This window comes from Polyodon spathula, chromosome 2, assembly GCF_017654505.1.
Source record: "Polyodon spathula isolate WHYD16114869_AA chromosome 2, ASM1765450v1, whole genome shotgun sequence".
Lineage (NCBI taxonomy): Eukaryota > Metazoa > Chordata > Actinopteri > Acipenseriformes > Polyodontidae > Polyodon > Polyodon spathula.
In genome coordinates this window covers 98,846,731-98,869,985 of record NC_054535.1, presented here as the reverse complement: position 1 = coordinate 98,869,985, position 23,255 = coordinate 98,846,731, and the positions used below count along the sequence as shown (strand labels likewise).

The 23,255-nt window shown below is 37.3% G+C and overlaps 1 protein-coding gene across 1 annotated transcript in view; it reads left to right on the top strand.

The window, feature by feature from the left end:
• The window catches only part of LOC121304929 (rapamycin-insensitive companion of mTOR-like), a 79,231-nt gene that overhangs the window by 5,264 nt on the left and 50,712 nt on the right, over positions 1–23,255 (top strand). Inside the window, exons 3-5 of the mRNA XM_041236371.1 lie at positions 10,002–10,099; positions 19,210–19,274; positions 19,577–19,708. Coding sequence (XP_041092305.1) covers positions 10,002–10,099; positions 19,210–19,274; positions 19,577–19,708 — 295 coding nt within the window. The remainder of the gene's footprint in view (positions 1–10,001; positions 10,100–19,209; positions 19,275–19,576; positions 19,709–23,255) is intronic.

Below are 23,255 nucleotides of genomic sequence, written 5' to 3'. Positions count from 1 at the left end.
GTCTGGAGAACAGAAAAATATTCATGGTCAGAGGAAGTGAAGTACTACCCCTCCTGTTAAACTGAAGCGTGTAGGGTCATTACATTCATGTTTTTAAAAATAATTCCCCTTCGATTTCATTTTCTGCTTCCTTCTTGAATATCAGCTACACTGCTTAGCCCATTTTGAGTAAACAAATACATATTTTTGGTCAGGGGTGTGTGAAGTTCTTGTTTCGTATCTGTGCCTTTGTTCCACTTTTTTCTTTCACTAAAAAGTTAATTTTATTTATATTGGAAAGAGTTTTTATTTGTTGCAGAATTGGAAATTCTTAGTATTCATTCCAGCAGATTGTTCATATGTTACACTTAAGTTATTTAGTGCTGGGATGAATGCAGGATTTTCATGTTCGGATATTCGCTCATAATTTAAATATTCGTTTGAATATTCATTTGTTTTTCAAAAAGTAATAATAGCCATTATATTGCTGTGAATGCAGGCAGAGATCTCACAGCAGCAGGCGGCAGGGCTGTGGCTCCTGTGTGTGGGCGCCTTCATTTTACAGCGAGACCTTACAATATGTAACGCATTAAAATAGAAAAATATCCCAGGAGTAAAGAAAACGTTGTGTACTATTTATTTTACCCCAGTGAAATAACTACAAAACAAAGAATGCCAAATAGCACTTCAAGTTAAATGTTGTTTCGTTTATTCCTGAAATAAACAGTACCTAAAATTGACAATGCATTTTATTTTATTTTTTTCATTCCTTGCCATTGCTGTTTCTTCACAGTAAACAGTGGCCATAGACATGTTTTCATAAACTAATAACACAAGGTTTACGTCTGTCTTTTTGTAGCTGAACAAGCAAACGGAAACAGAAATTAAGTTTTACACTTCAAATAAAAAAACATTGAAATGGTTTTGTAAAGTGGAGGAGGAAAAGAAAACTCTACATTTTGGTTCTTGTTTATTACATTCCACTTAAATTGGCAAAAAAAAAAAAAAAAAAAATGGGATGGTGTTCTTTCGGTGTTGGGTTTGCGCCAATCATAACGCTTTGCATTTAGGCCAAAAAGTTCAATTTTAGTTTTGTCAGACCACAGAACTTTTTGCCATATGGCTACACAATCTCCTGAGTATTTTAGCATACTTCAAATGGGATACAAGGTGGGCTTTCTTGAGCAATGGCTTCCTTCTTGCCACCCTACCATACAGGCCAGATTTGTGGAATGCTTGGGATATTGTTGTCACATGCACACTTTGACCAGTCTTGGCCATAAAAGCCTGTAGCTCTTGCAAAGTTGCCATTGGCCTCTTGGTAGCCTCTCTGATCAGTCTGCTTGCTCGGTCATCCAGTTTGGAGGGACGGCCTGATCTGTGCAGGATCTTGGTGTGCCATACACCTTCCACTTCTTAATAATAGTTTTGACCATGATCCTAGGGATATTCAAGGCCTTTGATATTTTTTATTTTTTTATACCCATCCCCTGATCTGTGCCTTTCAACAACTTTGTCCCGGAGTTCTTTTGAAAAAGCCTTTAGAACTGCTGAATTTATCCTGAAATCATGTGAATCATTACAGTTTAACACAGGTGGAGGCCACTTAACTTGGTGTGTGATTGGCGATTGGTTACATCTGAGCTAATTTAGGATTGCCTTTACAAGGGGGGGTGGACACTTATCCAACCAAGCTATTTGACTTTTTATTTTTAATTAATTTTCTACACATTTCTAGAATATTTTATTCAACTACATATCAAAATAAATAAGTGCCTACCTAGGTTTAAATAGACTGAATAACATAAACTGTCACATATACCTATATTTAAATCAAAGTATTTATTGAAACCACCTTGTGCTCGGCTAAGTTATGGAACTAATGTAATTCCTTGTCAAAATGTTTTATCCTTAAGTTCTACAATGCAACCATATCTGTCAACTAAGCATTTGATATGCCATCAGTACGGTTAACCAGGTTATGTTTCATCGGCACAAATTAAGTGGCACGAAATGATCCTCTTATCTGTCTTCAATTGTTGACTGAGATTTCGGTAACTAACAAATCATACACACATCAAGGCAGCGATTTAAAAAAAAATAATAAAGTAACATGTGCCACAATATCGTTGCATCCTGCATTGTATGACCTTATAAATGATAAGGTTACAACAACAACAAAGCTGTTTTGAAAATGAAAGCTAATTCCACTACAGTACTGCTACATTTTAAAAGGCTCATTCAAAGTGATATGCTAACTGGTTTGTTCATAAATATGAATTCTCGCACCCTGTCTTTTCACTGCATTTTTAAATGCTGTACAGTTTTGACAAAAACTAACTTATATAAGTTATATATTACAATTATTATTATTACTTTTTTCAGCTCTCAAACATCACACGTTTTAATAAACTGAAGTCTGTGGAGGACAGTAACAAATACACTAATAGTAATAACAATTTAATCTAATGCAAATGCTTGTAATCGCAGGTAGGTGCTGAACTAATACCAGCAGAATACGATAACACCAGTTTCATGCAACAATTGTGGCAGTGACCAAACGTGTTCGAGTGTTGTGTAAACATTTAGTATCGTAAATAGCAGAACCAACTCCCTGCAATTTAAACTTTTAACTGAAAAATAAACGGTAACATGTAATCATAAGAGCTGTCTGTGTTACATGCTGTCAGATCAGGACTACACTGACACTGAGCATGGGAGCTGCAGCTTGCTATTTCCCATGTTACACTGTACACTGAAGGTGGAGCTTCGTGATCGGCAAGGTGAGCCAGAATTTTTCCTGTGTCATCCCGTCGGTGGCAGTTTCTCAGCACACAGTACAGTAGTCGCTCAATAACAAGATGCAAACAGGTGACTGATCGATCTGTAACGGTGTTCTCCCCAGGAATTCTGTACAGCCAGGCGGCAGAACATTAGAGCCGGGAGCACTTTTAACGGAAAAATAAACTTGCCTTACCTTAAATATATACTTCTACAAAGAATTTGAATAATGTGTTGTCTTTCGTTGACTATCTGGTTGCGCTTTTTTATGTTCTACGTTCTTTTTCATTACTTTTTTTTATTATGGTAAATCCCTGTGTTTATTTAGGCACTCTGAAATTTGACTGGGGAAGCATAACCTAGGTTTATTGGATTTCACACAAAATGGTAACCTTTTCACTTCCTTTTTTAACTAAATTGTTGAGCTTATTGCTTTTTTAAATTCTTGAGATTTTCATGGCATTTTGTTAATGCACGTCCATTTTTGTTTTTCTCTGTTCTACATTTTTTGCATACTGTTCATTTTAACCATTTATTATTTTTTTTTTTTTTACACAACAGCACTCACACATATTTGGTCGCCATCATAACTGTTGCATGAAACTGGAGGGTAATAACCCAGCATCTCTGCACTGAAGCATTTGTATGTCAGCTGACAAAGTGTTCAGCTGATATCCCATCATGCCTTTCTTCTTAAAGGCTTACAGCCACTATACATGAACCCCCAATATATCTCGCAAGCAGCTGGGTACATATTTCTTACGATATCACAACAAAAGGAATATGCTTTTTTTTATTTGGTGTGTATATGTGTGTGTGTCTGTGTGTGTGTGTGTATATATGTGTATGTGTGTGTATATATATATATGTATATATATATATATATATATATATATATATATATATATATATATATATATATATATATATATATATATATATATATGAGTTATGTATGTACTATATATAACCTTACAGTACAGTAATACGACAAAAAATGGACAATGATAGTATGCGAAAAAAATAATCTGAATATTTTTTTTAATAAAGTAGCCGGCGCAAATATAGTATTAGGCAGGGGATTGCGGCGATCGCCGGCATATTTTGCCCCCCTGCATTCATTGTCACTGTTTTTGCTTTGAAAATAATTGCTTATTTTTTTAGCAGTTATCTAACGTTTTAGCCCCTCGAAGTGCTGAACACAGAAAACCCGCCCCTTCAGCTCTCTGATTGGTTAAATGTTGTGTCAAGACGTACGTAACACAGCGGTCATGTGGTTCCAAGATTTTTTTTTTTTCACCCAAAAACGCCCAAGTTTTTAAGAATTGCTAGAAGCGCAATCCATCCTTTTTGTTAAAAGCACAGTAGCAACTGCAAGACGGGCGGATCGTGTTTTTTTCAGCCGGGCGGTGACAGCCACTTCGCTCGGCGGCGCGCCTGTTTGAAAAGGCCTGGAGAGAACCCTGTGTAGGAGCATTTACTAGATGCCTTTGTCAACAAAAAAAAAACTGTTTTTTTATTTTTTTAGAAAAGAAATATTTAAGCCTAATATTTTTAGGGACCAACTTAGACACTCCATATAAGGATTAGTAAGTTTCAAAAGGTACTAGTCTTTCGGAATTTTAGTGTACTTGGCAATTGGTCCGTATTGATATACCTTTAACAAGTGCTGTGTTCACCTCAGTAGATCTTAGTCTTTTATAGTCTCTTACTGAAAAGTCTTTCACTTTCCTTTTTTGCAGCCATTTCAGTGTGTGAATGTATTAAAAGCATTCACGTTCCTGATACTGGCCCTGTGCCCGTTTGTGTCAGTTAACAATGCACATACTTTTTATAGAGTTAACGGAGTATCACAGCTATACAGTAAAAGGGGAATAAACACTTACAGTAGTACACTTGACCACAGTAAATTTAATAATGCAGCATTGGTGGTTTTGGATTTTGAAATTGTATTCATGTACTCTTAAGTGGGGTAGACTTCAGTAACTGTTTCTTCCTTTTGCAGTACTGCCTTGGAAGCAAGAATGAGCTTGAATATAAAGTTATTAAGCATCCTTTGAGGGGAGCTGGTATACATTTATAAATCCACCACCACCACTTCTTCAACTCCAAAACCATTTCAGCTTGAAACTACGTATTTTGTGTTTATAGAAACTCCTCTGGCAAAATCAAACTGCACCTTTCAGTTCGACCTTTGATGTAACATGTCATATTGGGGTCATGTGACTTATTGCTTTCTGGTCAATGGGTACCTAATGCATAAAGATATTGAATTCATGTTTTATACACACATGTATTCTTGTAGTCATTTTATAATGCTGCTGCCGCCATTCCATGTTAGACATGCAAACTCATTTGTGCAGGTCACCCCCCTTTGATGGAGGTTGTAGGTTATTATAAAGTGCTAATTGTTTTTACTAATTTCAGTCACACAATTTTGCCTTGTTATGCATTTCTTATTTGCATTTGTGCAACACCCTCTAAATGCCTTTTTTCAGGTTTTATTTTTGATCAGTGAAATCTGGTAATGGTGGAATGGGTTGCAGTGCCATCCAATTCATTCTTTGTTTTTGACTAGCTGCATTAAAGCTGTACCGGACTGAGTGGGGCTTGCTGACTCTCTTTATATAGTCATGCCCAATTTAAGTTAAGAAAGGTCTATAACAAATTGAAAGCTGTGGCCTTAACCAAATCCACTGCAACCTGCTCTACTATGAGCAGGTTTCATGATGTTTTTCAATAAGCTACCCGAGTTGGCTCAAAATGGCTACGTTGTTGAATCATTTATAACAGTGTTTTGGGCACTCCTCAAAAATAAAACCTGAATATCAGAGCTATGTAAGTATCAACAACCACAAAAGGAAGAACCCCTTTGGTCTGCTTGAGCTGGAATGAACCAGATGCCTCATTTATAAGATTGACATTAAATGGGCAGTCTTTTCTGTATTAGTTGTTTATAATGTTTACTGTTATGCCAGCTGTTTACACTCCTGTTGTACTGACCATTAAGGCTTTTGTTTACAAAGCAGATTGTGAATTACCAAGGGTGTTTCAGGATAAAACATACACTGCAGCAGAATCTCTGGGTGGGTCTTAGAGGTTAGAAGATATCAAAAACAACTGTTTCATGGTAGGTAAATTTAAATTCCAAACACACTGCCCTGTATACATTTTTTATGTTGATAGTTCTTTATTGCCATTTAGAACCACTCTTGAACATTCAAAATGTTCCAGTGATGTAATTTAAACCTGCCTATTTTCCGTCTTGTGTGTGCTGTTCCATGGAAGCCTGTGGGGTGTCTAAGCTGATTAAAAAAGATGGGGGTGTCAAAAACATTCATTTTGTATCGCACATTACTGTATGAATAGTTGTGAGAAATTTTTGTTTAGGGAAAAAAAAAAGTGTCAAAACAATAAATGGCTCAAGTGGGTTTCTGAATCCTCCAATTAAACTTAGTTTTGTGACATTAACAGCTTTAAGTCACTATGGATTAAAAAAAAAAAAAAAAAAAAAAAAAGACTTTGCTGATGCCAGTGTATTGCAAAACATGTAAACTGAATGACTGGAAATTGAGATTTCAGTTTTGTATCCAATCAGGCAATTTTGTTTTTGAAATTTAGCAAGGCTGTATTGTCAAAGTATTTGGCATTGAGAACAAGTTGGCTTAAGTGGTCATGCCTCATTCTCATCAGATATGTTGGCACAGTCAGCTGCCTTTGGAAAATAAGACGGGACATCTTAATCCCAAGTAAATAATTTTATTTAAATAAAAAAAAAATGTAAATACAGTATTAAGTTGATGGGAAAAGCTTTTGTTTTTAGACTAGTTTACCTATATATGATGCTAGTCCTACTACCGTAGAAAAGTTGTCACTTGGTTGTCAGAATGACCTCGTAATACTCTTTGATCCGAAAAAGTTTACAGTAGCCCACAGGGTTTTGGTTTACTGCTTGATAAAAGAACAATGCAATCTTATAGGGATATACAGTGATAAATGGTGACCTGGCAAAATAATCCACTGTTTGAGATAAGGAAAGTAGTTGTTGACTACTGTGGGTTCAGTAGTTTGCTGACAAAAAGTTTTCAGTTGAATTAAAAAATTAATTAAAAATGAAAGGATGGGTAACATAGATATTTTAAATTACTTAATGACTGCTAATATTGCCTTGTCATAATGCATACCATAACAAGGATAAAATGCTAAATCCCAAGGGTCAGGGGTTCTATCATCGAGATGCCATTGAAGACAGCAGATCACATTATTTGGAACGCACCTCTTGGGAGACCTTATTCTTTGGTCTGATGCTTTATTTAGTTTATATATTATCCATTAGTCCATCTCACTAACTAATTATAGGGAGAGGGGGTGGATTTGCATTGACATCGTACAGTAGTTCAGTAATGTTGAGTAATTTGCATCTTATGTGAAATAGTGGAGAGCCATTGCCAAGTGACAAGTGGGTGTAGAAACATGTGAATGCCTTTTGTAACAGGAATTGGACAGTATAATTGCAAAGTAACTGTCTTTGTCCAAGCTTAAACACAATCACAAAAAGCAACTATACATTCCAATTTGTTTGTGCTTGCAGTAGTATTGCTGTTCATTTCCATTCATGTAGCTGAGTTTCTGAATTAGGGCTGCTTGTTTAAAAAGTCAGGCATATTCTGTTCAGGTGTCATTCTCTTCGTACGTTTTAGTTATGGGCTAATGTAATGAACATCTAGTTACATATTTCGACATTAATGGGCACCTTTGTACTTTCTGCTTTAACCGCTTGTCACATTCGTGGCTGCTCATCAAGTGTGCTGTTTCAGTCCTGCATTGATACCTGATCCAGCAAGCACATTCACCTTTATACTGTACTTCAGGGTTTGGTGTCCCAGTTGCTAAGCTATCGGGCATTGTGCTTACTACAACATTAGAAGTGCAGCTATATGTCAATTTTTGTTAATAGTGTGACACAAGAAATGAGTAAACAATCATTGTTGCTATCAAATAACACCAGGTTATGCCATTTTTGTTTCTTCAGACTTAAAGATCCAGCATCGTAGTTCACTTCAAAGTGCTGTACATACATTCTTTTTCTAGTTATTAACAATTTTACATGATCTGAAAGTTTTGTTGTTCTCATGTTCCCATTTCAGAGAGACGCACCTTGTTTAGTTGCATCCCGGAAATAAAATTCCAGTATCAAAATACATCTTGAAATTACAATGACTTGCTTTCAAAACACTGCAGGAGTCAAGATTTACCTGCTCACTGCAATTTGCAGTAACCTGTCATTCAAATACTGCTACCCTGTCGGTGGAGGTGAATGACATGCGGGTTTACTTTTTTCTAAAATAACTATGATGAGAATAAAAGGATAAATGTAGGCAAATAAAAATGTAAAAGATATATTCTACACATGTGCTAGTCAAAGTGACAGTTATTAATGATGTCGCCCCAATAACAATGCACATTCCTAACTGTTATGTTTTATTTCCTGCTACTACAACATACAGAAATACATTTTATCCTAGCAAACCAAGCAGTTACTGTCTAAAAGTTAGCTCGGGGGAGCTCTTGAGTGAGAATAATGGGTGTATCTACTGACTTGTCACAGTACGCCATTCTACTTTACCGTAAATAACGAGGATGCATGTTCCATGACTGCTGCCAAAAATGAAAACAGTGCCGCCAAGCTTTGGTATAGATTGACTTTGCCCTAAGCAGTTCATAATTCCAAAAAAGTACTGAAAGTTATCCAGAAAGATAGGAAACAGCACAGCAAGGTCCATTACATCTTAAATGGATTTGTATAACTTATATTGATGTGATACTGGGTCTTTAATCTTACAGCCATATTGTGTTGCATCAAATGCACTTTGCACTGACTTCAGTAGAATGAAACTACAGCTAAGATGACTACATTGTGTAGGGATTTTAAGGTGGAGATTTAATCGTAAACATATTGATACTGTAAGGTCAAGTCTGATTGTGCATCATACAAGAGAAATTTAATTTTAGGTCAGTAATTTCACAAAATTTCTGCAGCTGCATTGTCTAAGCCTCAGATGTCACATCATCAGAGTTGCTGACTGGAATATTTTGGCCAAATTGACCTCTGACCAAATTATTGCCTTATTGAGGTCATGTAACTTTAGGTGCCAATAGAAATAAATGGAACTTTACTTCACAATGACTACTTGTATCTCTTCATGTTTGCAGACCATTTTATCAGAGATGCCATTCTCATTGCATTTTGCCCTCTGAGATTTAATTTGTTGACAAAACACCCTCCCATATTTAAATCTATTTATTTCCTGTAAGTCTTAGCAGAGGACTTCACCTTCTTGCATCACCAGACTAAAAATAATTCAGGATAAAAAAATAACACTGACCCAATCATATTTAAATTACAGGGAAACTACGGGTATCGTCAGCAAACAGTTAGTTATAAGTACGCATATACATTGCGGTACTTTCACTTTTTGAAAGTGAGCAAGTATAATGGTGTGTCATCCCAGAGGCACGTTGAAAATACTTGTTTGAGCAGGCAAATAACTTACTACTTACTACAAGGACCAGCAAAAAGTGCATGCTCCTGTCATAGTATTCTTGTGTGAGTGTGATTTACCAATCAGTGTGTAGTTTATTCCAGGTTTATCAGGCTCCAATATCCTTGACAATTTCGATATTAGAATTATATATCAGTGCATTACTTACAGTGCCACTTGAGTTTAGTTTGGCTTTGGCAAGAAAACTGCAGAAATTATTTACAAAAGTACTAGAAATACAACTATCGTTTTTACATAGTGCTACCAAAATTCTATGTTTCCCCCAATTACCAAAACATACAGGTACAACACATGTTTCTTTAGAAATTGGATTGAATGTTCTGCATTTTCAACTTGGTAAAACAGTTTGTATACCTTCAGGGAATCTTTAGCCAATATATGATACTGTATCTTTAACTTCTGACAGAGTAAAACATAATTGGCTAGATATGGCACCAGAAAAGCCTTGACAGCATAGATTGTCTGCACATTTTACTTTTTGTTAAAAACCACCTACTGTACTCGGATAGTCTACTGTGCCAAACAGGAGACCCCCCAGCTTGAGACTGAATGCAGCTTCTCCATTCCAAACACAGCCTTTCTACTCGGTCACCCAAAACCATCTGCAGCATTCCATTGCTGATGCCTTATAGCTTACCTCAAGGTTCATTAGTGACTGCTATTTTTATCTCATTACAGACCCCTCTGACAATTTGCGGGAAATTCTTCAAAATGTTGTGAAACCACACGGAGTTTCCAATATGCGAAAGCTGGGCCATCTGAACAACTTCATCAAGGTAACTTAAGCATCTCTGCACATTGCATAAGCTGCTAGACGCAGTGAATATTAAGCTAAATGTTTTTCCTGTCACTTTACTGAATGTTCAGAGATGAAGAGCAGATGTATATTACCCTTTTTCCCCAAAATGTATTTAAATATACTGTAGAGTGCATATTAACAGTTTTAATGAAGCCACCAAAATAATGTAATCATTACTTTCTTAGCACATGTAATACATTGGACTGCTCTGTCTAGGATCGATTTAATGCTATAACAATGTACATTCGTACAAATTCTATTTGGATATGTAGGCAGTTTAGTGTGTTCAAAATCAGCAATGAGTTATTGGCCAATGATGATTAATACTTCATGCTGAAATTTAATGAGCAATCCTACCGCACGTAACATTTACCTTTACAGTGACTAGATTCTAGATATATTAATTATATACTCACTGTTATCACATCTCTTGTTAAATGCTACAGATGTTATAAAATATTTTTTTTGGGTGTAAATATTTTGATCTCTTGCCAACACTGGCAAGACATACTAATCATTTTACACAGTAAACACATACATTTTTTTCCTGATGATTTAATGTATAGTTCAAACTTGGCTGTGTCTTGCCGAACCTTGTAACTCTTGTCTGCCCTGCCCATGTTTGATGTTCATTCACTATGCTTTGGGGAATGTATACCGTTGGTGTCACGAGTTGCTATGAAATGGGTCTATTTCAAGCACAATCTTAAATCAAAATATGGATTTTCTGTTCTGCATGATTGTTCACCTTTTTCATCAGTTTGCTTTCTCAATTTGTGCTCATTGTCTGTTGTGAAATCCACATTTTTAAATCTCTACGGAATTGATAATGCATAAAGAGTACATACATATGTTAGACATTTTGTCAGGCCAGGCATTTAACCAAGTAACTTCAGATCTCAGGGCTTAGGACAAATGACTACAGCTATGGCCAAATGAATTTGCATCACCCTATATGATTAACAAATTTTACTTCATAAAGTTAAATGAAACCTGCTGATTTAATGTTACATTAACATATTGAATTACATACCACTTTGTAGTTCTCCATATACTTAAAAAATAAAATAAATAAGACAAATTGAAATCTAACATGAAATACTGTACTACTATTATGGCTTCCAGTAGATGTTTGTGATATCATTTTGTAGTTTCTTTGATTACATGTCTAAATTATGTTCGTTTAATTTATTATAATATGTATATTGGTCTCAATCCTAAAATTACAGGTGATGCTAAACTTTTGTCCATAGCTGTACAAAAGCCTATTAAGTGGTAGCTTATGTTAATGTTGAAGGTGATTTGCCCTGGTTTCACTAAGCAAGCTAATTCTGTTTACCTCACCCGTTTCCTAGCTTTTTCATATCCATGTTTAGGCTGTGTTCTACTACTTGTGGGGTTAAAGAGCAATTTTTTTTATAACTAGTACTACTATTTCTAAAAAAAAATAAAAATAAAATTCTAGCTTCCTGTCACTTGAGAACTTATATGTCTACACAGTAAAACAAACTTGTGCATGCATTGTTATATTACAGCTTGTTATTTCTTGAAAAGAAGTAATGTCGTGTAAAGCTTTAAGTGTAGATAAAGAAACTGCTTAGTATTTTTTTCTGATTGATGTTGCACAGAAAATAAAAGTAAACAAATAAATAAAAGAACAACATCATTACTCTGTTATCATTTAACATGCAAAAGCCATGCTGTGGTATGTTTTGGCTATGTTACCAGCAAGCCAAAAATTGTCGGAAAATTCTTTATCCGGCTTCTGTTTTATTGGTACAGTGAAGTTCCTTTTCAAATACAAAATGTAACCTGTACAATATGGGTATTTACATCTTAAAGACCCGAAACCTGAATGAGATATGTCAAAGCTACTTGACGAGTTTGTGACAGTCATGGCCCGTTCCTCATAAAAACACTGCAGTCACAGACCTGACCAGGAACTGACCTGACAGCAGAGCTGTTTCAGATAAGTACTTGTTACTTTTTTTTTTTGCTATGTATTTCACATTTATTCTGTTTAACACACATTTTATGAGATATTAAAAACGGGTATTCGTGCACTGCAGCCTGTTTGTTACGTCCCACTGCGGCCTTGCGCCCCGTGTGAAGCCAACAGCTTGAGTTACTCCTTCCAGGAACATAAGTCAAGCAACAAGTCTGCTGACTTTGAAGGTTTTCCCTTCCATGAGGCAGTCTGGAGGCCCGTTGAGGCTTTATAGAAAAAGCCTGCCTGTGCTGCATCATATCTACATAGAGTGTATCAATTCAAGCGTACCTACTGGACACAAATAACATATTTTTAAGCACCCAAAATAGATACCATGATGTCGACGCTAACCACCAGTGCATCCTCCAAAATCCTCTGCACTAATGGGTGCAGACAGGAAAATTGATACCTTCTTGAAGAAGGACTACGCCTTGAAATATGCGCATCAACAATTATCAAATTCACACACCCAAATATCAACACAAATTATGGAGCCAGGCGTCTGCTGCCTTACAGACCCCTACTCAAGAGAACGTCAATCGCCATACAGCTTGCAGAAGAGGGGAAACAATACAAAATCAGGCGGCATGTGATAGCACCGACAACAGTGCTAGGGCTGTAGCGAGTGTTATCTCTGCAAGATGAGTTCTTCAGATGGAGACATCCTCCTTAACTCCTGACACACAATCCAAGATCAAAGTTACCATTTCAAGGGGACTTACTGTTTGGCACAGACCTCAAGGATTACCTAACACAGATAAAGGCGGCAAGGCAAGCCATTAGGTCCTGTTCAACAACAGACATAGACATACTCCCTAATTGGTGGTATTTTAATAGGCAAAGGTTTTTCAGGCCTCCACCAACACAATCAAGTGGACAGAACAGGTTCCAAAGGGGACAAGGCTATAGGCCATACGGATCCTTCCGTGGCTTTGCCAGAGGTAGAGGTAGAGGCAGACCCTCCTACATCCTCCTGACATTTTCCCGGTCAGCAACCGGTGTTGCTCCACAGCTTACTTCTGCCAGTAGGGGGAAGAGTTTCATATTTTTTTTTAAAACTGGCAGAAAAGGGCCAGAGCCCGAGACCTTTTTAAATATTTGCATACCCAACCATCTCCACAAATATATTCCTAACATACGCTATTGAAACTATGTACCTTCAGTGTAGAGTATTCCTGGTTTCCAGTTAAAATGTAAATAAATAAAGAAAATCGGTGTTAATCGTGTCTCGTTTACTTACTTTCCTCGTAATCCAACACTGCATAGTCTAAAGGACAACAGGCGTTTTCAAAACTTTACCATAAACAGCCACACAGAAGATGTTCTTGCAAATTCGCATACTCATTTTGGACAAGCCTATATCATACCAAACCGCTAAATTAACTTTCAATAACAAATGTTACACCACAACTATGGCTTTTAAAACAGCTACAGGATGAATACATCACTTTTCAGTGTGCCGCTGCAGAGATGAATTTCCTGTTTTTTTGTCGTCATAATTCGGTAATATTATGCAAGATTTGCATTGTACAAAGCCACATGGACTTTTATTATCACCGAACAATATTGTAGTATTCAGTTTTTCCAAACAGTGGATTTAGACGTATTCTTTCCAGCAACGGAAAGCTCCACTGCTACACAGTTTTTTTTTTTTTTTTTTTTTTACTCTATCAGCCTTATATACAGATGAATTATGATATAAAATGTTTCAGTTTGCCTATGACAGCACATTACGAGTGAGAGAAAAAAGAAAGAAAACTGAATTAAAGAGCAGTGTTTTAATACTGAACATTTAGTCATTCTTTACATTTAAACAAATGCATATAGTACAGGACAAATAGATTTTGCATCGTTAACTAAAACGAAAATAGTTTATCGTTATCTAAAAAAGGCATGAATTGTCGACTGAGTTATCAGTTAGGTGTTGCACTTTTTTTTTTTTTTTTGGTGTTCATTTATATGACTGACCATGTTAATTTGGTGACGTTGGTGCTTTGCAACTGAACTGTATCCCGTTAGAGCTCATGCAACATTTGTTGACAGGCTGTACAAAATGTCGGTTTATCAGCCAAAATGATTATTGGTTGTTAGTTGCATTAATTATAGCCTGTGGTTACTTCATAAAGACACCGGTGACGCAGCATTTGACAGTCTGCACAACATGAGTAAACAGGTTTGTGAGGTGATATTGAGAGGTAATTTCTCAAAGAACCTATGGTGAATGGCGAGTGGTTTTTCAATAATCATGAATCAGGAAGTGAGTTTTAGAAGCACTTGCATAGAGGAAGAAAAAAAATATTCACTTAAAATTAAAAAAAAAAAATGCCACAATCCACTCATTGATTACACTAACCCGACCCGAGCCCGAACCGTTGGGTTCAGGTCGAGCAGCAAGGCTTTGTGTCATACCACAAAAACACAAGATCAATGCGTCATCATTTGAAATGAAAGCATTCGGAGTACGCATAAGTGTAAGTGAACTGTTTAAAGGGTTTAATTTACCAGTACACTTTTACGCAGATAATTTGTTTTCCTTTATCTAGCTCATTTGTCAACAGAAGTGGATATTTAAAAAAAAAAAAAAGGGGGGGGGGGTTAATATAACAACGTATTGTGGAATATGTGCATTTGATTCTGTAACATACTGTGGTTTGTAGAAGTATTCACCCCCTACCAATTGTCACATTTTGTTGAATTACAAATAATGTGTGCGCAGTTTTTCAAACAAACTTTTTGTTATTCAAAGCTGTAGTGGTTAAACTGAACACTGTTATATGAGATGGAGGTTAAATGTCAGCAAAACTTGCAAAGGAAATGTACAAAATGAAATTTACTGTTTGCATAAGTATTCAGCCCCTTAAGTCAGTACTTGGTAGAAGCACCTTTTTCAACAATTACTGCTATGAGTCTTTTTGGATAGGTCTCTACTAACTTTGCACAGTAGGATGGTGACATGTTTGCCCATTCTTCATGGGAAAATTGTTCGTTCTGATAAGTTTGTTGGAGATTGTTGATGGACTGCAGTCTTCAAGTCTCGCCATACATTTTTGATTGGATTCAAGTCAGGACTTTGACTGGGCCACTCTTGTTCAACTACTCCACTTTGGCTTTGTGCTTTGGGTCATTGTCCTGCTGAAGTATGAATTTCCTCCCCAGTTTCAGTCTTGGCTGATTTGAAGGAGGTTTTCCTCAAGGATTCACTTGTACTTTGCACCATCCATTCTCCTCTCTATCCTGACAAGCTTCCCAGTCCCTGCTGAAGAAAAGCATCCCCATAATGTGATGCTGCCACCTCCATGCTTGACAGTTGGGATGGTGTTGACTGGGCAATGTGCAGTTTTGGGCTTGCGCCAGATGAAACGTTTGGAATTTGGACCTTTTTCCACATGTCTGCAGTATCATCTACATGCTTTTTCGCAAACTCCATACATGCTTTAAGATGAGGCTTTTTGAGTAATGGCTTCTTTCTTGCCACCCATCCATACAGGCCAGCTTTGTGTAGGGACAGGCTTGTTGTTGATGTGTGAACACTGACTCCCATCTCAGACACAGAACATTGCAGATCTCTCAAGGTCATTGTTGGCTTTAGAGTGATGTCCCAAACCACTTTCCTGCTTGCCCAGCTGCTCTGATCTGGATACTGTCTGGGTGGTATGATGAATCTTCCACTTCTTAATTTTGGGCTTCACTGTGCTGAGAGGGATAATTGGCACCTTTTGAAATTTTCTTGTACCTTCTCCTGCTCTGTGCCTCTCTACCACTTTACCTCTGACTTGTTTTGAAAGCTCCTTGGTCTTTATGGTTGCTTTGTTGGATCACTATGTGAGTTGCAGCTTGAAAGTCTTTATATACATTATATAAACCACTTTGTGTACACACAGGCTGAAACCATTTAACTAATTTTGTGACCTTTCAAACAAATCATTTGCACCTGAGCTGATTTAGGGCTGCAGTAGCAAAGGGGTTGAATACTTATGCAACTGAGATTAATCTGTTTTTTTCATGTAAATCTTATCTATATTGCAATGCATTTTTTAACTTTATCAGTGTGGAGTAGTTTGTGTAGATTCTACATGTAAAATCTAATTTGAAAGCGTTGTGGAGTACGCTCGGGTGCCAACAAAATGTGAAGAATGTGCAGGGGGTGAATACTTCTGCAAACCACTGTATGTAAGCTGTGCTATTGTTATTGGTTGATTACTAAGATACAAAATACAGATGCTTTTAAAAAGACCAAAATTCCATTGGGATTTTTTAATTTTTTTTTTTTAATCTACTGTCAATCAACTAAGAATAAATTAACTGCTCAAAAATTTGAATCGAGTGACAGCCCTAATCTCAGTATATACTTTGTTTTTTTTTTTTTTTTTTTTTTTAATTTGTAGTGTTAAAACATTATTTGCTTATTTGGGGATTCTTTGCTTGGAAAATACTAACCAGGGCTGTCGGCATACATCAGAATTTAATATAAAGAGTGTGTGTGTGTATGTAGATAAACGCTGAAACCTGTGTATCATTTAAACATTCATAAAAATGTACCAAATACACATCCCTATTGGACCCTATTACTCCAGAGCATATGTTTGGTCCCATGGTGGACGAGGTGCTGCAGCACTCTCACTGCGTGTGGGGATCCATGAAGGAGCTGATTCGCTTGTGTCTCAAGCGACCACCCCAGTGCACAAACCAGCAGCAAACTGGCGCCCTAGGCCCCAGCAGCTTCAAAGACCAGCACAGCCGGCTGTGCTGTCTGCCAGAGGTGGTGTTCAAAACCACCCTGTGGCTCCTCGCCTCACAGGTTTTAATAGGTTCCAGTGCCTGGTGCAGAGACAGAAGCCGTGCAGCAGCCCTAGGGGTTTGCAGCCACAGGCCTGGGACCCCTTTTCAGGGAGCTGGAATATTGACATCACTACATCATGGGGATTTATAACGCTATATTTTTTTGGAACAGCGCAACTTGCTGTTTAAGGTTGATGTAGTAAAACCATTGCTTAAAAAACCTTTAATGGATCCAAAAGTTCTTAACAATTTTAGGCCTATTTCAAGTCTCCCTTTCTATTCAAAGTTTTAGAGAAAGTAGTAACTGACCAGTTTGAATACATTTCTTGCAGTACATAACACAGATCAGAAATTTTAGTCAGGCTTCCCAATTATCATTTTAACAAATATAATCCATTAGTAAATAAAGATTTTGGTTTAGAATATTGTAAATATATGTTGCTTTGATTTGTAGTAAAACAGGGTGTTTATTCTAGTCAGGCCATGATGATTCTTGTGTTTTGTACACCTGATCTCTTCCGATTTGAAATATGGAAAGAGGGCGTGATTCAGAGAGAGCCTTCCCAGTGATATAAATCTCCTTTTAAGGTTTTGGAAGAGTTCAATGATTTGATCCCTGAACCATGTGAGGGTCACATGCTCATGCCTGCTTCTTGACATCACCTCAGTGGATTAAGTAACTTCACAACAACTACAGCTTCTAGAGTGGTGAATGCAGAATAAGATTATTTCATAGGCTTCGTCATTTTGTGGAGGTATCTATTTTGAAATGAAGGTTATATGCTTATACCTACTATGAAGCCAATTTTGGAGGTGTGTAGGTGAACCTGATTCTGTTTAATACACATTCCATTAAAACATAGCTTAATGGGTTTACCGCTCAGCTTGCCAATGTAAAATCAAATTCCTTGTCTTCATTTATACAATATTAGCTAGCATGCTTTCTTTTGAAGGAAACAGATTTACTATAAAATGTAAATTTAAAGTCAAATAAAATGGTCTGCTATTGCTAATGGAAAGCATATACCACTGAACTGTGGTGGTGGATCTTTACATACTGTTTTCTACACTAATATATACCTTGTGATTTTTGTTTTGCTTCAAGGCGCATTCAGAGCAGACATGGTACTTGTATTGGTATGACTCTAGATAGAAGCAATATAAATAACCCAAGGCCAGTGACAACAAATCATGTTTTTTTTTTTTTTTTTAAGAATAGGTGTTATATGGAACGTTTTAGGGCTGCTGGAACCACCCCAGATTCCAGAGACAGATGTATAGTTTTGGTAATAAAGGGAGCAAGATAAGTTGGCCAAGGGTCCAGAGAACAGGTCATAGAGCATGAATGATTAATTATAGTAATAATATTGTCAACCTATGCAACAGTAAAAGCTACAGACATTTTCTATGATAAAATTTGTGTCTTGAGCATTAAGTGACAACAAAAAAATTCTAATGGCTTCAACTTTATCTGTGAAAAATTTAGCAAAATCCTCACAATTTAGAGGAGCAGAGCCAGCAATATGGTTAGGATGTAGAATTTTGCTAAATTTCTGAACAGTACTTTGAGTTGCCATGACCCTCAGTAATAATGTCAGAGTAATAAACAGTTCTAGCTGATGCAAGAGCACATAAGTAGATAAGTGTTACTTCCAGATCTCCCTACGGACAGTCAGACCTGAGCTTGTCAATTTACAATCAAGTTTTCATCCAGTCCTTTTTACTTTTCTAAGTTGGTCCAATACCAGGGAGAGGAATGGACACGAGTTACTTTCCTAGTTTTTAGAGGAGCAACGTGATCAATAATGTATAGATGGTAACTGCATCATCAACACATGTAGGCTCTGTATTAAAAGTGGAAGACAAGAAGGAATCAACAAGTTTAGAGGCAGACATTAGTGCCTTAGAATGGTAGGTTATCGGTTTTGAAGTTGGTCTTATGTCAGGCAGTGATCAGAGAGCGCTAGATCTTTTCTGGTAAGGTTTGAGAGAGTAAAACCCAGAGATCCTCTAATGTATGACCGCGAATATGTTTTGGAGAGTGATGAGACTGTATGAGACCAAAACAATCAAGAACAGATTGTAAACCTGCAGCTGAAGGAGAAGGTAAGGAGTCAGTGTGGATATTAATGTCTCCAGTAATCAGCAAGTCATAAGGTGGAGTGGCATAATACAGTCTTAGGGTCAATATTTGATGACCCGTTTAGGACATAACCATTAATATAGTATGCAGTAAAGTTTGCTGATCGGCATGTACACCTGTGCATTTCATTTGAATAGTGGTCGGATACGTTAAAATTCTTTCTCTCTTGTTACAGCTTCTTTGTAATGTTGGCCACTGTGAAGAGAAATTAGGTTTTACTTATGAAGAAATAATAATATGGTAAGTCCCATTTATCTGTGATGTGTGGGTTCATTTTAAATGTACTTTACAAATATAACATTTGCTTTTATATCAATATATAATCTTTTGGCAAAAGGTAGTGGATTCAACATCTATAACCAATATTGATCCATGTCTTACTTCATGAATAGTAAATCTAAACAAAGTGATGGAGTGTACTCAATTAGATACATACAAGTATCCCCTAACCATTCTGGTGGTATGATTGAATTAGATCAGTAGAAATGTGTAATGAGATGTAGTAAGATGTCATTCTCAGAATGTTGTTCTTGCCCTTGCAGTCTGCGATTAGCATTATTAAATGAAGCAAAAGAGGTGCGAGCAGCAGGTCTTCGAACTCTCCGATATCTCATCCGAGATACCACTATTCTACAGAAGGTGCTTGGACTGCAAGTAGATTACTTGATAGCAAGGTAACAGCACTACACTGTAGCTGATTGAGTGGATGTGTGGCTTGTTTTTAACTGTCGTTAAACACTATTACTGATGCACTACAGATACATTTATCTACTGAACAGTAAATGGTCATGAAAATGCCTCGAGATCCCAGAGCTAATGTTAACGGAGAGAGAAAATAAATCCCCTCATTAAAATCTAAATGTGAAATAGTCTGCTGCTTTTAAAGGCTCTTTTAACTAAAATAATACATCACTAACTTCCCTTCACATCATAGCAGTTTTCCAGTCAGTATAATTTTTACGTAGGTGTTGGGGGTGCTCGTGGCACTGTTTCATGAGTCAAATCACTTGGGGGGGATTTGGGATAGTCTTAAATGGCTGTTTCTATTGGAGCTGTTAATTTGCTAAAAGAATGAATGAAATGTGCTATTAGCACAATGGAAACAGGCTCCATTTGCATAAATGTCGCTTACCTGCAGATTTAAAAAATGGATTGGACTCTATTTGGGAAATTCAGTTTGCTAGTTCATTTGAATTAATACACATAAATGCAATGGAAAAAAGTGTATTCGCATAAAAAGAAAATGTGACCGATTCTTTTTTTTTTTTTTTTAATGAAAACATGGTGCGTTCTAAGAATTAGATTTAATTGGTGAAGTAGAAGAAACAATTTGAAGAATTTGATGTAACTACTGTAAAGTAGACTTTATATAAAATATAGACAATGAACAGACTTATTAGGCTTAAGTGATACCGGGTTCCCAGTTGAAGAAGTTGATAGGATTCTTAAATACGCACAAAATAAGCAGAAAAAGTGAATAACATAATAAAGAACTAACAGGTGCTTTGTTACTGTTGTGGCTGATCACTGGATTAGGGAACCGGGACACAGAACATTGCATCTGTCGCGCAGTACAGGCATGCAGGTTTTATTCAGATACTCGCACACACCCACACCCCAACCAACCAACCAACCCACCAACCCAACACACGCACACCCCCACGCACGGACGCACGCACGCACGCACGCACGCACGCATAAACACAAGACAGCTAAGCACTACCTCCACTAAAAGGAGGATCCTCTACAGGTTATGCTGCACTACACCCTGCTATACTTTAGGGGATTTGATATCAAATAAACAAACCCCGACCGCGGTTACACACACGGCTGTCGGCGGTTTCAGTGTCTTACTGTTGTTGCATGGACCAGAGTCCTGCACAGGTTTTTTACAACCCACTTCCGACCCGGACCCACTACTACAGGACCCGACACAAACCTGCAACCTGCCGCAGCATCGTCTTGCCTGCAACCCGACCAGTCCTCTTTAATAAGACCTGCAAACCCGCAAGTGTTTGTCCTGTACCTACTGCCTGTGTCGACTGACTCGCTCACATTCGCACACATATATTTCTACCATTCTCCACAGATTGAGTTTATACAGTAGGCTGTACAGTGTGGTAGCGTTCTCTAGTGGTCTGGATGTGTTTTAACATTGTAACACATTAACAGTCTCTACATACTGTGCTATAAAATACCTGTCTTTCTTTTGTGCCCCCAGTAGAAAGGGAGCTACACATGTGCTTTCGCAGAGATGTACCAGTTTTGTGGCTGTCGTGCACAAAAACATAATGACAACAAATGCAGTTACATGTTCATTATTTTCATTCGCTACAATTCCAAGAGAGTTCCACACTTCTGATTTACCTCTCAAACTATTATCCACTGCATGAGCTATCTTTTTGTTTCACCTCATCCACAGACATTTTTTATATTGCCATATCCACACATATTTTTTATATATTACCTTGCACGTTATTTGGGAAAGGGTTACAGACAAGTCAACTGAAAGGACAGAAAGTTTTTGGTGATTCAAGTTCAGACATGAGCTTGACCCAAAAATGTAATTTTTTGACCCGAACCGTGAAAGTTAATTCTGACCCTGACCCTAACCCGACCAGCTTTTGTGGATTACCCGCGGGTACCTGACTCGATGCAGGACTCTAGCATGGACGGTCTCCATTCTTTTAGCCCATGGCCCTGCAGCAGCAGCAGCAGCAGCAGCAGTCTGGCTCTTGTGGATCTTTGCAGCATGGCCAGGGTCGGTGTGACCGTATAGGCAGAACAGGCGACCACCTAGGGAGGAAAGTTGAAGGGGGCAGTAAAAATGGTACATAATTACAATTTATACTTCACATTTCTTTAATTGTAAAATGTTCAACATCTTAGGTCACTGTTTCTTGTTCTGCAAAACTTATTGCTGATGTTCCGGAACCATATCATGAGCTGTGGTGTAGTCCTAAATCTGGAAGTATGGGATCGCTGGGGGATGGGGTGATCACGCCGGTGCGGTGTCATGCCAAATCAATAAATTAAAAATAACTCCCTCGCTCTGTCTGTTCTTCCTCTTCTCTTTCTTTCCTCCAACACTCACCCGCTCGCTCTCGTTCTCTGTACCGGAGGATTTGGTGTGCACAATTATATGATCACTAACCTACATGTTTATAGTAGTTAAGGAATGCAATATGGTACAATGAAAATATGATGTGTTTGAAGTAACCTGCGTATCCTGTATCAGTTGTTATTTATAACTCTAAGCTCATGCATGGTGGTAGAATCCATTGGTCATAAATATTGTCATTGTAGAGTGGACAGTGTATGTCACTACCGTCTATAACCAGAGTGATGGTTGTACACATAATCGTGCATGTGTGTGTGTGTGTGTGTGTGTGTAACAAATAACATCATACACATCTAAAGACAAAAAAAAAGATGTTTTTTAAAATGAAAGCTAATTACATCATGGTACCCCTGAGATTGATGCAATGTGTTATACTAACTGGTTTGTTCATAAATATGTCTGCTCGCACCCTGCCTTTTCGTTGCATTTTTAAATGCTGTACAAATTTGAAGAAATTAACTAAGAAGTAATGACAGAATAAGGGATCTGTGGCAGTGTGATCCAGCTCCTGTGTGTGTTTTGTGTTGTGTTGTGTTGCATGTGATGTGTAAATGTTGGTGTATAGGTATTGGTGCACAGGTTATAAATGGGTCTGTGTAGCACGAGTGATATAAAATATATTGTTGTATTTAGGCACAGGGATTGCACTAACATTTCACAAGCATTTAAAATATGTGAGCACTGGGATTGCACAAATTATTTCACATGCTGGGATTCAAGTGAATAATTAATTGGTGATTAAATCCAGGCACAACAGTATGTATAGGTGCACGTTTCACTCACTCTGGGTTATGTGTTTGGTGAGTGGAGAGTGGGTGTGGAGAGAAGAGAATTAAAAGCAAAAAAGAAACGAAAGAGAAAGTAAATAGAACAACTGCTAAGAGTGCTAGAAGCACCAGCACCATACTTGTGTTGTGTTTAGTGTTTGTCCATCCTGTTGGTTAGTGTCTGTTCATTTTGTTCATTTTATCTGTCTATTGTCCCAATGTTCCGTGTTCTGTTTTGTTCAGCATTTTATTTTCTGTGTGTCAGTTAAACATACTGAGCACTGCAACGTCTCAGTTTCAACCCCAGTACTGCCTGCCTGTGTTTAAAAAAAA